Genomic DNA, 13,402 nt, shown 5'->3' with positions numbered 1-13,402 from the left:
TAAGGAAGTGCAGCTCTCTGCTCAGTGGCTGCTCAATGCTCCATTCTCACACTGGTATTATTTCACATATTTAGGAAATGCTTCTAAGGAAAAGTCCCCATCTGGACAGGAAGGCAGTGAAACACAATATGGATTAAATTTCTCTTAAATTCAGACATAATTCTATAAAAACATATAAACAACACTCTGTCTCCTTACTCCCCCTCCCTTTTTTTAAACTCTCATCAACTTCCCGTGCTCTGTTTATCCAAGCTTCAACCTTCAGTAGTCTGGAGAACAAGAGGAAATGACTGAGTTTTCCATCGACTGTACAGTGTTGCAATTAGCTCACGTCAGTAATGATTTGTGGCAGCTCTTTTACTGTAAAATACAGCTCCTTGTTTCAGCCTGGGAGTAGACACGCAGAGGTCTTGGCTGTCTTCTGCAGAGTCTGAAATATCAGTGTTTTCAATGTAAACAACTGGCATATATTTGATATTTTGTTAGTATCTTGGGTATCTGAATGCAGCTTGAGCAATGCAACATTTTATTGAGGCTCAAGGACATTAGCATAAAAGATGCAGTGATCAGATATTTGTGGGCCACCTAATTTTGAACAAATTTGATTAAATAATTCTCTAACCTTCCTGATATTAGCGCTCACTACTACCCACAGTGGAAGCAGTCACTACATTTAAAACAAAGACAAAATTTTAGTAGTAGCACAGTTTGCATCTGTAAACACCAACATTGACGCCTCTATTAGTAACTTAGAAAATGTAGATCTGTATCTTAACTCACAGATTTTCAAATGGCTGCCAACATTTCCACATCCAAGGTAAGAGTATAACAGATGTTGGATGAAAGTTTAAATGGATAAAACACAATAGCATAATCAGCCTTCCAGGTATCTACTGAAGTCAGCTATGAGTCAATTTGTTCCTTCACCAATTTGACTAAACATTCTCAAGGCATATGTTTTAGTCCTTTAGTATTTCGTACTCCAGTATGCATGTTAACATCCTTCTTTCACGCCTAAAAATGTCATTTAACAAACGACCAAAAACTATTGGAGTACGAAATGTTACAGGAGTAAAATAATGTAGCTGCCTAAAGAAAACACTGACATCATAGAGCTTGTTTTTTTTGTTTACCTTTCTCAAATATTGACACCTACATTTTGTGTTGTTCCCAGAATCTTCTCAGTTGTCATCGTCCCTCTCCACCAGTGACCATGTCAAGGATAACATAGATTTTGGCCCAGACTACTACAGCCAGATATGCGTGGAGCCACTGGACGGAGAGGGCAAACGTCCCGTGAGCCTGGTGTCCACCTTGTCCTCTGGTTCATCCGCTGATAGTCAAAGCCTTTTTGGAAGTACGGCAGCACTTCCGTCCTCTATCACAACTCCCCTACCAAGCGAGGAATACATAAACCTGGAACTGAGCCCGACACAAGGCACCAACGGGCAGGCCGAAAGTCAGAGTCCTCACCTCAAAAGTTCTGGTGGTGGCTGGCGGCGGCATCTGGAGGCCTGTGTGATCAACAACCAGCGGAACAACAACGCCTCTGCCAGCAGACTGGCGAGGGGTAAATTCCTTCACATGACCGCTTCGCCTGTTGTCACAGACACTATGGCGCCCAACCCAAAGCTTACCTATGTGGACCGAGTTGTCATGGAGATTATTGAGACGGAGCGCATGTACGTCACAGACCTTAGCAGCATAGTGGAGGTAAGTTTATACTCAAACTTAATATGTGTTATACTATTTTATGTCAGGTCTTGCTTTTGTGGGCTCTAACACATTTTCTTCCAGGATTGACCTTTTTTTTTTAAGGTCGATCGATCCTACCATCAATTCTAATCAACTTGGTTGCTTAAAAATAAGCATCTCACAGCGTATTGTTGCTACCACCAGTGGGAACGGTGTGTTCATGGTGACTTCCAGTGTTAGTTTCCTACCACACACAGAGTTTAAGATATAACCTCAGTTAAATTTTGGCTTTATGCAACCACAGCTTTTCTGTTTGTCGTGTTCCCTATAGGACTTGAGACTTTCTTTTTGCAATGGCTTTTCTTCCTTCCTTTCCCATAAAGGCCAGATTTGTGCATGACATCAGTTGTCCTGTCAGCAGATTTTCCCACCTGAGCTCTGGATTCATGTTCTACATGTAGTGTTAATCTCCTTGCTCCTCCTTCTTCTTCCTGTCAGTTTAACTGGGTGGCTATTTCTCAGTAGGTGTGTCACACTTATTGTTTTCAGAAGATAAATTGTACAGTGCTTCATGATATTCTAAAAGTTTGAGATGTAGTTTTTTAAGCTCTGCTTTATTGTAGAGATGCCTGGTCTGTTTTTTAGCCTTCATGATGCCGTTTGGTCACTAATGTCCTCCAACAAACCTCTGAGGCCTTCATAGAATAACTTGTTTTATGCTGAGGTGAAGGCGATGTCTAATATACTGTAACAAGGTGACTAATGAAGGCTACACTGGATTTTATTGAGGGATGAAGCAGAGCACATGTCTCCAAGTCTCTTTATGTTGAAATCTATGAATGAATTTGCTTAAATTTGATAATTATAGTCTGTTACCTATAATTCCAATAAAGTGGTGTTAGAACTTTGACGGGAGATTGTATTTATGTTGAGCCATCATTGTATATTGTTGCCAATAATATGTATTTTGTGTATATTTGACCCATATTGGCACTTGGCTGTGACATAGTGTCTGCAGTGCTCATTAGAAGTACTATATTGAATTTGAAAAGCCAGACACCGGTGCAGAGAGCTTCCACTCAGTCTCTTGGATGGGGAATAATGTCTCCTGTGTTCCAGGCAGCTGTTTGTGAATTAAAAGTGTTTTGGAACCCTCTGTTGGATTTTGCTTCTTCATTCAAAACCCCAGTATGATTTTCCTTCTTTCTAAATGGATCAGCCAGTGGACAAAAATGCATGCCAGACATCTGGTTGTTGCTTTCTCTTTGTTTACAGGTTTTCTTGTTTATAAAGATGAAAGCTGACAAGCAGTTCATAATCTGGACTGGCTTTCTTCCATAAACACTGTGTATTTACAGTGCAGTGAAAGTTTACAGCCTGTGCAGCCTGGGTTTATAGATCGAGCACTCATATTTCGACTGAAATTGGGGGTTCCTAGTGCAGACATTACCAGCGACTGGGTTTATATGCTTTGAGATTGTAAAAATCTCCTTTGAAAAATGAGAAGAGTAAAATAAATGGGGCAGTGATGATCTTACAACTCAATTATCACATTTTCTACTTTTGTAGTCACTGGCAATTGCTTCCAGAAAAGAAAATTCCGTTTCCATTGGTCTTTACTTTTTCTTTTCGGGATCATTACAAAGTCTGAAGACGGTAATGGCTTTAACATGTGAGGCATTTCTGAGACTGAATGGCAGTAAAAGAGCCAGCACCCCTCCTCACCTTGTCTCAGACAGTGCTGGCGTCTAACATTTGCTCTGAGAGCATGCGCTGCCCTAGATCAAGTTTGAGTAATGGCTTGCTCCTGACAGACACTTCTAGGATTTGTAACTATTTTAGCTGACAGCAGCAGCAGCTTGGCCTGGTCTTGGTCATACAGGCCCCCTCTGCAAGCTCCTGCCTTGCCTGAACTCTCCGGCTGCCCCGGCCAACACAAATACCCCCATCTATCCACCAGCTGAAGAAATAACACAGATGAAACGAGTGCAGTTGGGATTTCCATAGGCTAGTGTGGGAACACGACTGGGCACAAATGAAGCCTCTGTCCTTTTATGATTACAGCCTGGCTTCAATCATTTTGATTCCATGCAGTTAATTTCACACCGAGCCTTAGATCTGACAGAAACATGTGAAAATGCTTCCTCTCAGTTTGGCTTTGTGTGTGTGTGGTTTTTTTTTAAATTTTTTATAGGAAGCAAAGTCAAAGCTTCAACTTAATACTGACACTGAAGTCATGAGCAGCTGTTTGACATATTGATGTGTCTGTGAGATCCACCTTATCAGGCTCAGTCTCAGCTGCGTCCGTGGGATCCAGATTTGAAAAGCAGCTGGTTGACCCCAGCTGATTCCACATGCTGGAATACGTCCCCAACAACTGGCCAGAACACACCCAGAGCAATCATTTTGGTTGCTGGTGTGTGCAGAAATACTTGGCTGCTCTTTTTTCACTTAAACTCTTAAAAAATGATTTATATTACCCATATCAGTGTTACAGCCCCCAAACAGCCCTCCCTGTTCTATAATAAAGAACAGCTTGTAGCACCAGACTATACAAAACTTTAAATCTCATGGTATGCCAAAGGTCACATTTGTGGTGGATTTACCTTTTTTATATATATATTAGAGACCTTTTACCGCAGCTCATTCAGTAATTCGTTGCCTGTAAGCTGTCGATGTGTTTTGCAGCTCTCTATCCAGGAGGCTGCTTGTGTGTTCAAGGTGTTTACTTGTGCATTCTTTATTTATCTGTTGCATATTTGTTTAGGCTCCTTTTTAGCCCACTTCTTTACCTTGTTTGGTGATGTTTGCATGCCACTTGGGTGTGCCATTAATCAAATACGATGAGGTGGGGGGAATCACAGATGTTGGCATGCTATGTCCATGGCATTTTTAGTTATTTTTATCTACTTTTAATAAACTCCGGAGGTCCATCGGGAGATGGGTTTCATTTAAGGAAAGTAGCCTGTGCTGAAATTCTGTGTTCTTGTTGCTCAATTTCTCTTCTCTAGTGCACTGAATAAATTTTTAGGAGTCTCAGAGGTTTGTTAGGTAACATTAGGGACTAAACAAACACGTAGAGTTAGGTGATGTGACCATATAAGAACAAAATTCAACATTTTGTCCTGCTTGCAAAACACTCTGTGGCAAAAAAAAAAAAAAAAAAACTAACACTACACATTATTATGATCACATCATTTGGTAAAACATGGTGGTGGCAGCACCATGCTGTGAGGATGGTTTACTCCAGCATGAGCAGAGAAACTGGTCAGAGTTGAGGGGATTTAAAATGGAGTGAAGTACAGGAAAATCATGGTGGAAAATCTTTTCAAGGTAGAAAAAGACTCGAGACTGGAGCAGAGCTTCACCTTCCAATTTCAATATAATGGTTTAGCTCAATAGAAATTAATATTTTAAGCTTATTGTTCAAATAATGTTTCTTTAGGGAAACCTAAACACTACTATATTTTTTAATCTAAGTGAAATAAGTTGTAACTGTGCTTAAAATTCATCAGTTTGTACAGGTCTGGATTATGTTTCAAATCTTCTTTGACAATCAATGTTTTACAGCAATTTTCTGTCATTGAAGCGCATTCTTACTGTAAGGAAGTGAAGTGAATGCCAAGCAGCAGGAACCAGGAAGTTGTTTACAGTCACTTTTGGGCAATGATCTTTATTCATTATAAAAGTCTAGTGTCCTGAACAAAAAGTAGAATACAAAGGTCACAGAAAGTTAATAACACTATACCTGCCACTTGATTATTTGTAATGCTATTTGTTTTCATAATTAATGAAAATTTGAGTTTGTTTCTGAGTACAAAATGGAAGTGCTTACTGGAAAAATGGCGAATTGACAGAGAACCTTCTGAAATTGTTTTTTTCATGTTTGTAATCTTTATTAAGAATTACCAAGCCATTACTTTCAAAATACCTGATTTATATAAGTGTTTACATTTTTTAAACTAATCTAAATGATCATAACATCTAAATTTATTCAAAAGAAGTGAAAAGTGTCCTTTGTTAAAGATGGACAGAATATTTTACTTGATATTTTTTGTAATCATGATTTAAATGTTACCTGTAAAGTGGACATGTCTGCAGTAGTGAGAAGGTAAGTCAGAAAAATAAACCGATCTCAATTTATTTACAGCTTCCATCTTCTATACCTGAATCCCATAGGCTCTGTCTGTTAACATATAGTGAAAACTGACTTGAGTGATTGTCAATTAATTCCTTATTGACTCTCTAGATATGCTGTCTTAAATGCACAACATGTGTACTGTAAAACAAGGTGTTGCTGTGACCTAAAATCTGCTTAGAGCCCCATGCAACCTTGGACCTGCCCTGCTTGTAGAAAAACATCAGTGTCAGTAGCTACCTGCTGCCTCTGCTGGTAGGAATCTGAAAACACATGTGTGAAATATTTCACCACTGGGCTTAAATAATTACTCATTCTTTCCCTTTTCCTCAGGACTATTTGGCACACATTATCGATTTGAGAAATCTCCCCATAGGGCACGAGCAAGTGATGGCCTTATTTGGAAATATAGAAGACATCTATGAGTTCAACAGGTAATAAATCATCCTCCCCAGTACTAACAAATGAATAATATTAAGAATAACAATAAGAATTTGTTTTGATGTGGAAAAGTATATAAAAAATGGGAAAACTATAAAAATGTGGATGGCCACATATTATTCTTAAGTAAATATTGTTTTGACTCATGATAGACAATAGGAGACTGTGGACAATCATTGTTGATGTTACATTCCTGTGCAGATTATGTGAACAAGGAGTGTGTAGGATGATAGGCTACAAATAGGTTATGCATCAGAGGATTTTGTTTTTTTTTTTTATTTCACCTCATAGCTTGTTGTTGAGAAGCAGTTTGATTGACTTTCACCACAGGAAAGGCTGTGATAATGGGTGAAACCGCTGAAAGTCTTGTTGCAGCTGGCTTTAAGTTTCATAATTTTGTGTCTGTGTTGCTTAAAGGGTTCTGTTGCCAAAACACATTAACACTCTTCTTTCCTTGAAGGGATGAGCCTTTCTTTTAAGGCTGCCAGGGAGTTCAAATAAAGAAGATTACATTTAGTTTCATTTGTTTCTATGAAGAAATACACAGCAGGTGAATACAGGCTCTGTATTTGCTTTAGTATTGCAACATAGTTTGTGTGTAGGAGGCTAACCAAAGGGAAGCCAGGGTTCTGTGTGTGCAGTGCTATGTTCAATATCGTGTAGGGTACAAGCTGTCCTCCAGAAGTCATCAGTACGTTCTAAGTGTTTTTAACAAACACTTGACTTTTATGAAAATGTAAACATGTTTTATCCAAGAATGGTGTCTTTGTTGCACTAATCCCTAAACTATCTGTCTGCATGAACAAATAACACTGTTTACATAACAAATGTGGACAGCAGCACACTTCTTATTGGAAATACCATCTCAAACAAGTGCATCTGCTGCTCTCTGAAAAGCATATACTGCCACCTGCTGGTTATTTCCCTAATTGTATTGTATAATCTCATTCGCCAATACACATTTTGCTGGGTATTTCTGGGTATATGATTACAACACATTGTGAAAAGTTAGTGCTCTGAGTATCTTAAACAAGAAAGATCTGATGGAGAATAATCAACAATGTTGACTTAATAAAGGGAAGGTGGAAAGGTTATAGTTCATATTATGAAGTGTCAGCAAATGACTTTGGACCTGAAGAGCAGAGACAGGAACAGAAGGAATATTTAAGAGGGGTTTTATTCTTATACCTTTCCTCATACAAACTTTGTTTTTACTTAGTTTTTTTATCGTTTTTATTCATTTTACGACAGTAATTGTGGAACAGTGTCTTACATTTAAACTTAAGTCAACCAAAAATATTGATATAAAATATTACTGTTCTGGTGTTCCTGCTTGAGTTCCAAGCTTTACAATTTTAATTGATTTATTTCAGTGAACTGCTGCAATGTTTGGACATGTGTGAGAACGACCCTGTGGCTATTGCTCACTGCTTTGTTAATAAGGTGAGGAAAACCTTCTCAAAACTAAAAACTATATTAAATTCCTCAAAGAAATGCATTTATGCCTGATTTGTGTTTCCTCCAGAGTGAATATTTTGAAATCTACACTAAATATTGCAACAATTATCCCAAGTAAGTATCCTCAGTTTTTGAAAAAGTTTTTTTTTTTCATTCTTCAATGAGATTATGTGTGCTATTCCTTGGTGTCTGCAGCTCAGTAGCAACATTGACTGAATGCATGAGGAATAAAACTTTAGCAAAGTTCTTCAGGGATCGGCAGGCCGCTCTGAAACGCTCTCTCCCTTTGGGTTCTTACCTTCTGAAGCCAGTTCAGAGAATCCTGAAGTATCACCTACTTCTGCAGGTAAAAGGCTTCCTCACTAACTCTTTTATTTTAAATTTGTGTATTAGGATTAGAGCAACTTTCTTTTAAACCACCTTATGCAAGTGTGAAATAGCCATTTGCTCAAACAAAAAGCTAAATTAGTAAAATAAAGATCACAACAGTAGTTGTTTAGGACATTCTCTGAGGTTATAATAACTTTGACTGCCCTTAAAGGAAATTGCCAAGCACTATGACCCAGACGAAGAGGGCTATGGGGTTATTAAAGAGGCGATCGACACCATGACCAGAGTGGCCTGGTACATTAACGACATGAAGAGGAAACATGAGCACGCCGTCAGAGTGCAGGTTAGAAAATCCACTAAAGCTTAAAGGCAACAATGGGGAAAATCTGAGATTTTTGTTTAATTTTTTATTTATTTTAACCTCCTGAGACCCGGGCTTTTGTTTGATGTGCATTTTTTATGTCTCCTTACTATTTGGGATTAGTATGACCTAATTTTAGTTGAAATTAAATTTTAGCTTTCTATGTGCTCTTGAACTATGTCAAAACCAATGCCCTCATATGAGGACAATGGGTCTGTTTTTGCATATACATTTCTCCTTGTCATTTGGGATCATAAGGACCCAATTGGCCTAAAAATGAAATTTCAGCTTTCTACAATAAGTGGTTTTCTCAAAACCCAATGTCCTCAGACGAGGACATTGGGTCTATCTGTGTGACGATAAGACCATTCAATCAATGTTATTATTTACATCTGTGTTTACAAAAATGTAATGTCCTCATATGAGGATGCAGGGTCTCAGGAGGTTAAATTGTGTTTTTTGTTGTTTTTTTGCACAAGTGATGCTTTAGTTTTACGTGTGGCAGACATGAAAATTGCATATAATGTCTTTCATGCTTGGCTATTTTCTTTATGTAAAGTTTTGTTTCATCACATTAGGAGATACAATCTCTGCTGATCAACTGGAAGGGTGCCGACCTGACCACCTGTGGAGAGCTGGTGCTGGAGGGTACCTTTCCTGTTCTGAGGGCGAAGAACACCCGGACGCTCTTCTTGTTCGAAAAAATGCTCCTCATTACCAAGAAAAGAGGGGAACACTACGTATACAAAATCCACATCTCGGTGCGATTTCTGATTAATTTTTAATGTGATAAGTGAGGAAACACGTGAATAGAATTGGTACAAAGCAAACAAATATAATTTCTTGTCACAGTGTTCCACCCTGATGCTGCTCGACAGCGCCAAGGATCCTCTCCTCTTCAGTGTGATCCATTTCAAGCGCCCTAAGCAACCTCATACAGTTCAGGTAACTCCAGCAAACATTTAGTCAATTTCTTTATAACCTGTGAAATGTGGAAGATTGTTGTTTTTGGGGTTTTTTTTGGGGGGGGGAGTTATGCCTGTATGCAATATTTATAATTTTTAATGATTCGTAACATTTTTAGAGTAATACATTCTGCCCATCTGGAATTGTAGCCTCAAAACAGTATTCATACCCCCTGAAACTTTTCACATTTTGTCAGGATAAATCTACAAAATGTAGTTATTGCTTTGTTTTTTTTAAATGGGACTTTCTGAAATAAATCAACACAAAATAATGCACAACCATGAAGTTCATGAAAAATAACTACTGCTGTGCCCTCAGTAGGGGGATTTTAAAAAAAAAAAAAAAAGCATGATGCTGCCAGTTCACAGTGGATCTATACATGAATCTATACAGCTACTGTAGTCAACTATTTTTTATTATTATTTATTAATAAAAATAATAAATAAAATAGTGGCAATATGCTGCCACTTCACAGTGGCAGCATCATGCTGTGGGGTGGCTTTTCTTCGTCTAGCTCTATTCATGATCAGCAAGATGAATTTAGCTAAATACAGGCCAATCTTAAAGTAAAACATGTTAGAGGCCCCAAAACACTCCAGACTGGAGTGGAGGTTGATCCTCCTGCTGGACAACAGCCCAAAACATACAGTCATGTTTAGTTTAGATAAAAAATACTTTTGCTCGTCAATGGATGATGGGAGCACTATAAAAGAAGGACTCCTGGACATTTATAGCTCTTACACAGGAGTTTTAGAGTAAGACCAACAGCATACAGATTAATTTACGATGCTTCAAATACAGTGAAGGATTCTGGTGTTTTTCTGTTACAGAGTTGTAATAAATTATTTCTGTAAACATGTTCCAGTGTATAATTTGCCTTCCTCAGACAACTTAATTTGCAACAGAATAATGAGACCTAATACAGAGTTTGAAAACTAAGAGAGTCCGAGCAATGCTGATAGTGTCGGATATTTAAGGGACACTTGAAGCTTTCGACATCCTTAATTTCTCGAAAAAGAAAAACTCTTTGGAGCTTTTTCATATCAAGTCAAAAATGATCGCCAGCTGCACAGATCTGTAGAGATGGATGACGTGTTGCAGTTATTAAAGCAACCAACTAAAGCGCTTTTTACATTTACGGTTTGCAATTAAATTAAATTTGTATTTGGTTGAATGCCTTACAAATGTACCCAAGACAACATTTCAGATGGTACAATGGTTCTTCTACCAAAAATGACCTTAGTGTTAATTAATCTTTTGTTGCAGTTGCAATAAAATTTGAGCAAACAGTCTCCATGACAACCATTTGATGCTATCTGTGTATGTGGAGTTCATGCGCTGTCTTGAAAAGTATGAAATTGCATAAAAAATTTTCATGACTGGATGAATATGAAATGTGTAAAATGAGTAATGAGTTTTCAGACTTTTTTTGACTTTCTCAATGATAAGTATCAGAATATCTATAAATAAATTTATTATTGATTGGACCAAAGGCTGCTAACTGAATTTGGTTTAGATGCTGAACAAATGATTGAAATTTCTGTTTTTGTTTTTTTTTTTCAGTTGGGGAATTTTGTAAAATGAAGGTTTCACTGATAACAGATTATCTCAGAAGATATGTATTTAATCTAGCATCATATCATTGAAATTTGTCCACATGCTTGACAGTAAAATAGCCCTTGTGTGCACTGCAGAATCAGAAGTCAGTTCTAGCACTTTTATATTTCTTAGAAATATAAAAGAAAAACACCTTGAGAGATGTTTTTTTTTATCTATGGCATTTAAAACTGACTGAAAAATACAGGCTCAATGATAAGGGACATAAATGTGGAGTTTGCTAAACTATGGCAACCCTCTGCTGTAACAACGGAGGTTCTGGAAACTGACAATACGCTGAAATGTGCTTTATGACAACTGTGCTGTATGGTGGAAGATCTGTTATGCTGTGGGACCACATAAATGGAACTTTAATATAACAGTTATGTGCTTAAATATTATTTCAACAGTCAAATCAAATCACCAAGCACCAACCTTGTAAACACATTATAGAAGAGAATAACATTTTATGCTGTAATAAGTGATTGTATTAACAGCAGGTTTGTCAGGTCTCGGTTGTGTGAAAGATAATTATTTTCTTTTGTGGGATTCCCCTCTGTGTCTTCAGGCAAAGTCTGTGGAGGAGAAACGTCTGTGGGCTCATCACATTAAGAGGCTCATTCTTGAGAATCACAGCACCATCTTGCCACAGAAGGTAAACGTCATCCTTCCACACAACATTTTTTTCCCAGCGATGTCAAAAGAGTCTTTAACTTGTCCCTTCTGTCTTTGAAGGCAAAAGACGCCACTGTGGACAACTGCAACTGTAAGTGTTACTAATGGAGCATCTCTACTTAAGTCGGGGACCGTTTAACCGTTGCCACAGCTACCACAGATGCAGCTAATAAAAAGAGAGTGGCTGTTCATGTTCTGTGAAGAATATGGAATGCTTATTAATTTTCCAAGATGTCTTGGCTTATAACCAGCTCATCCATGTGCAGAAAATTGCTTTTTGTAATTGCAGCTATGAGTGTAATGACGTCTCCTTCCGTTTCTCAGATTCTGGGAAGTGTCAGCGTAGTCCGGAGAGGATGATGAAAGCAGAGTGCTTCCAGAGTGACAGCTTCCATCTCAGAGTACGGAATGGGAGGAGAAGATCTGGTATATTTATGTCCGCTATCTATCTAGTACATCACACAGAAAAATAACTGTGCAATGATAATATGGAAACCTTTTTTTAAATTTGCAAATGTATTTATTTATTCTTTCAGAACCAGTTAAAGAAATCATAAAGAGCACCAACGGTGGGTATATTTTTATGTTTTTATTTAATTTCTGTTAATGTTCACTAGGGTTTTCTCAGATTCACAAACGCTGCTATAGTTTGAACTGCATTGTGGCTGCAGTCCAGTTATACATCAGCTCTCTGCCACCAAGGTTATTCTGTTGGATAAAAGCTGCTGTTCACATCTCCATTGAACTTCTGCTTTGTTCTCCTTCAAAGACACCTGGACAACAGTTCAATGGGCACGCACACTCACTCCCACTCCACCTCACCCATAATGAAGTTAATTATATGCTGCTTCGGTCGAGGCCTTTTGTCACTCCGAAGCTCTGTTCGGTACTCAATCTGGGCCCCGCCCGTCAGATCTGTGTCTTCCTGTTTCATTGATTGGTCATTAGAGCAGAAAACATTTGTATTCCTGTTACCCAGTCTCTCTCTCTATCTCTATCTCTATCTCTCTCTCGCTCAATTTCTCCAGACGATGTAATGAACAAACCACTTTAATGTCAAACCTTCTCATCTGAGTAAGGGAGTGGTTCATCTCTTCCTGACAAATTGCATCATGTCCAGTTAAAGCCTCAGAGAACAAGATGCTACTTATTGGTCTTTACCTAATCACAGGATCTCCCTTGAGTCTGAGGCAGACTAACAGCTGCCTGGATGTGGAAGCAGAGATTGTCTCCTTACCCCTAAATGCATTTGAGATTCAGGATGTTACTGAACATGATATCTGACCTCTTATTGACATTCTTGTTTGTTTTTTCTCCCGGTGCCTTCGCCTCAATCTTTGTTCACTCTGCAGCTATTTTGAAGGTAAGTTAAGGTAATCCAAACTGGGTCTTTATTAAGCTTGGGGAAACTATTGCAATGCACTTTGCTGAGGTTACTCAACCTTAACTCCTACAGTTGATATAAAAAGTGTCATGCCTTGTAAAAGTCCAATATGAACAAATGAGAAATAATTTCAAATAAAACTAGTTTTATTTAAAAACTTTTTCTACTTTAAATCTCACATGTATCCATTTAACCGAAACATCTGTTAAGAGGGAGAAAAGTATTAAAAAATATTAAAAGGATGCACTAATCTTGCTGCAGAAGTATGTACAACATCAAAGTAGCACCAAGTTGAAGCACTTTTAATTCAGTCTTCCTGAGGGTTCTATCTATAGCAAAGTTAGATAAATTGACAAAA

At 38.0% G+C, this 13,402-nt stretch overlaps 1 protein-coding gene across 6 annotated transcripts in view; it reads left to right on the top strand.

Moving 5' to 3' along the window:
* Positions 1 to 13,402, top strand: part of LOC102231952 (pleckstrin homology domain-containing family G member 3-like) — a 39,300-nt gene that overhangs the window by 18,244 nt on the left and 7,654 nt on the right. For all 6 annotated transcript variants that reach the window (XM_023352551.1, XM_023352552.1, XM_023352554.1 and 3 more), the window contains exons 3-15: positions 1,175 to 1,713; positions 6,167 to 6,267; positions 7,648 to 7,717; positions 7,800 to 7,846; positions 7,928 to 8,078; positions 8,274 to 8,405; positions 9,002 to 9,184; positions 9,276 to 9,368; positions 11,554 to 11,640; positions 11,721 to 11,751; positions 11,985 to 12,086; positions 12,197 to 12,229; positions 13,013 to 13,023. In XM_023352551.1, the coding sequence (XP_023208319.1) occupies positions 1,175 to 1,713; positions 6,167 to 6,267; positions 7,648 to 7,717; positions 7,800 to 7,846; positions 7,928 to 8,078; positions 8,274 to 8,405; positions 9,002 to 9,184; positions 9,276 to 9,368; positions 11,554 to 11,640; positions 11,721 to 11,751; positions 11,985 to 12,086; positions 12,197 to 12,229; positions 13,013 to 13,023 (1,580 nt within the window). The remainder of the gene's footprint in view (positions 1 to 1,174; positions 1,714 to 6,166; positions 6,268 to 7,647; positions 7,718 to 7,799; positions 7,847 to 7,927; positions 8,079 to 8,273; positions 8,406 to 9,001; positions 9,185 to 9,275; positions 9,369 to 11,553; positions 11,641 to 11,720; positions 11,752 to 11,984; positions 12,087 to 12,196; positions 12,230 to 13,012; positions 13,024 to 13,402) is intronic.

The sequence above is a fragment of the Xiphophorus maculatus genome, chromosome 19, assembly GCF_002775205.1.
Source record: "Xiphophorus maculatus strain JP 163 A chromosome 19, X_maculatus-5.0-male, whole genome shotgun sequence".
NCBI classification, from domain to species: Eukaryota; Metazoa; Chordata; class Actinopteri; order Cyprinodontiformes; family Poeciliidae; genus Xiphophorus; species Xiphophorus maculatus.
Note: the sequence above shows the minus strand (reverse complement) of the source record. Positions and strands in the feature narration are given on the sequence as shown.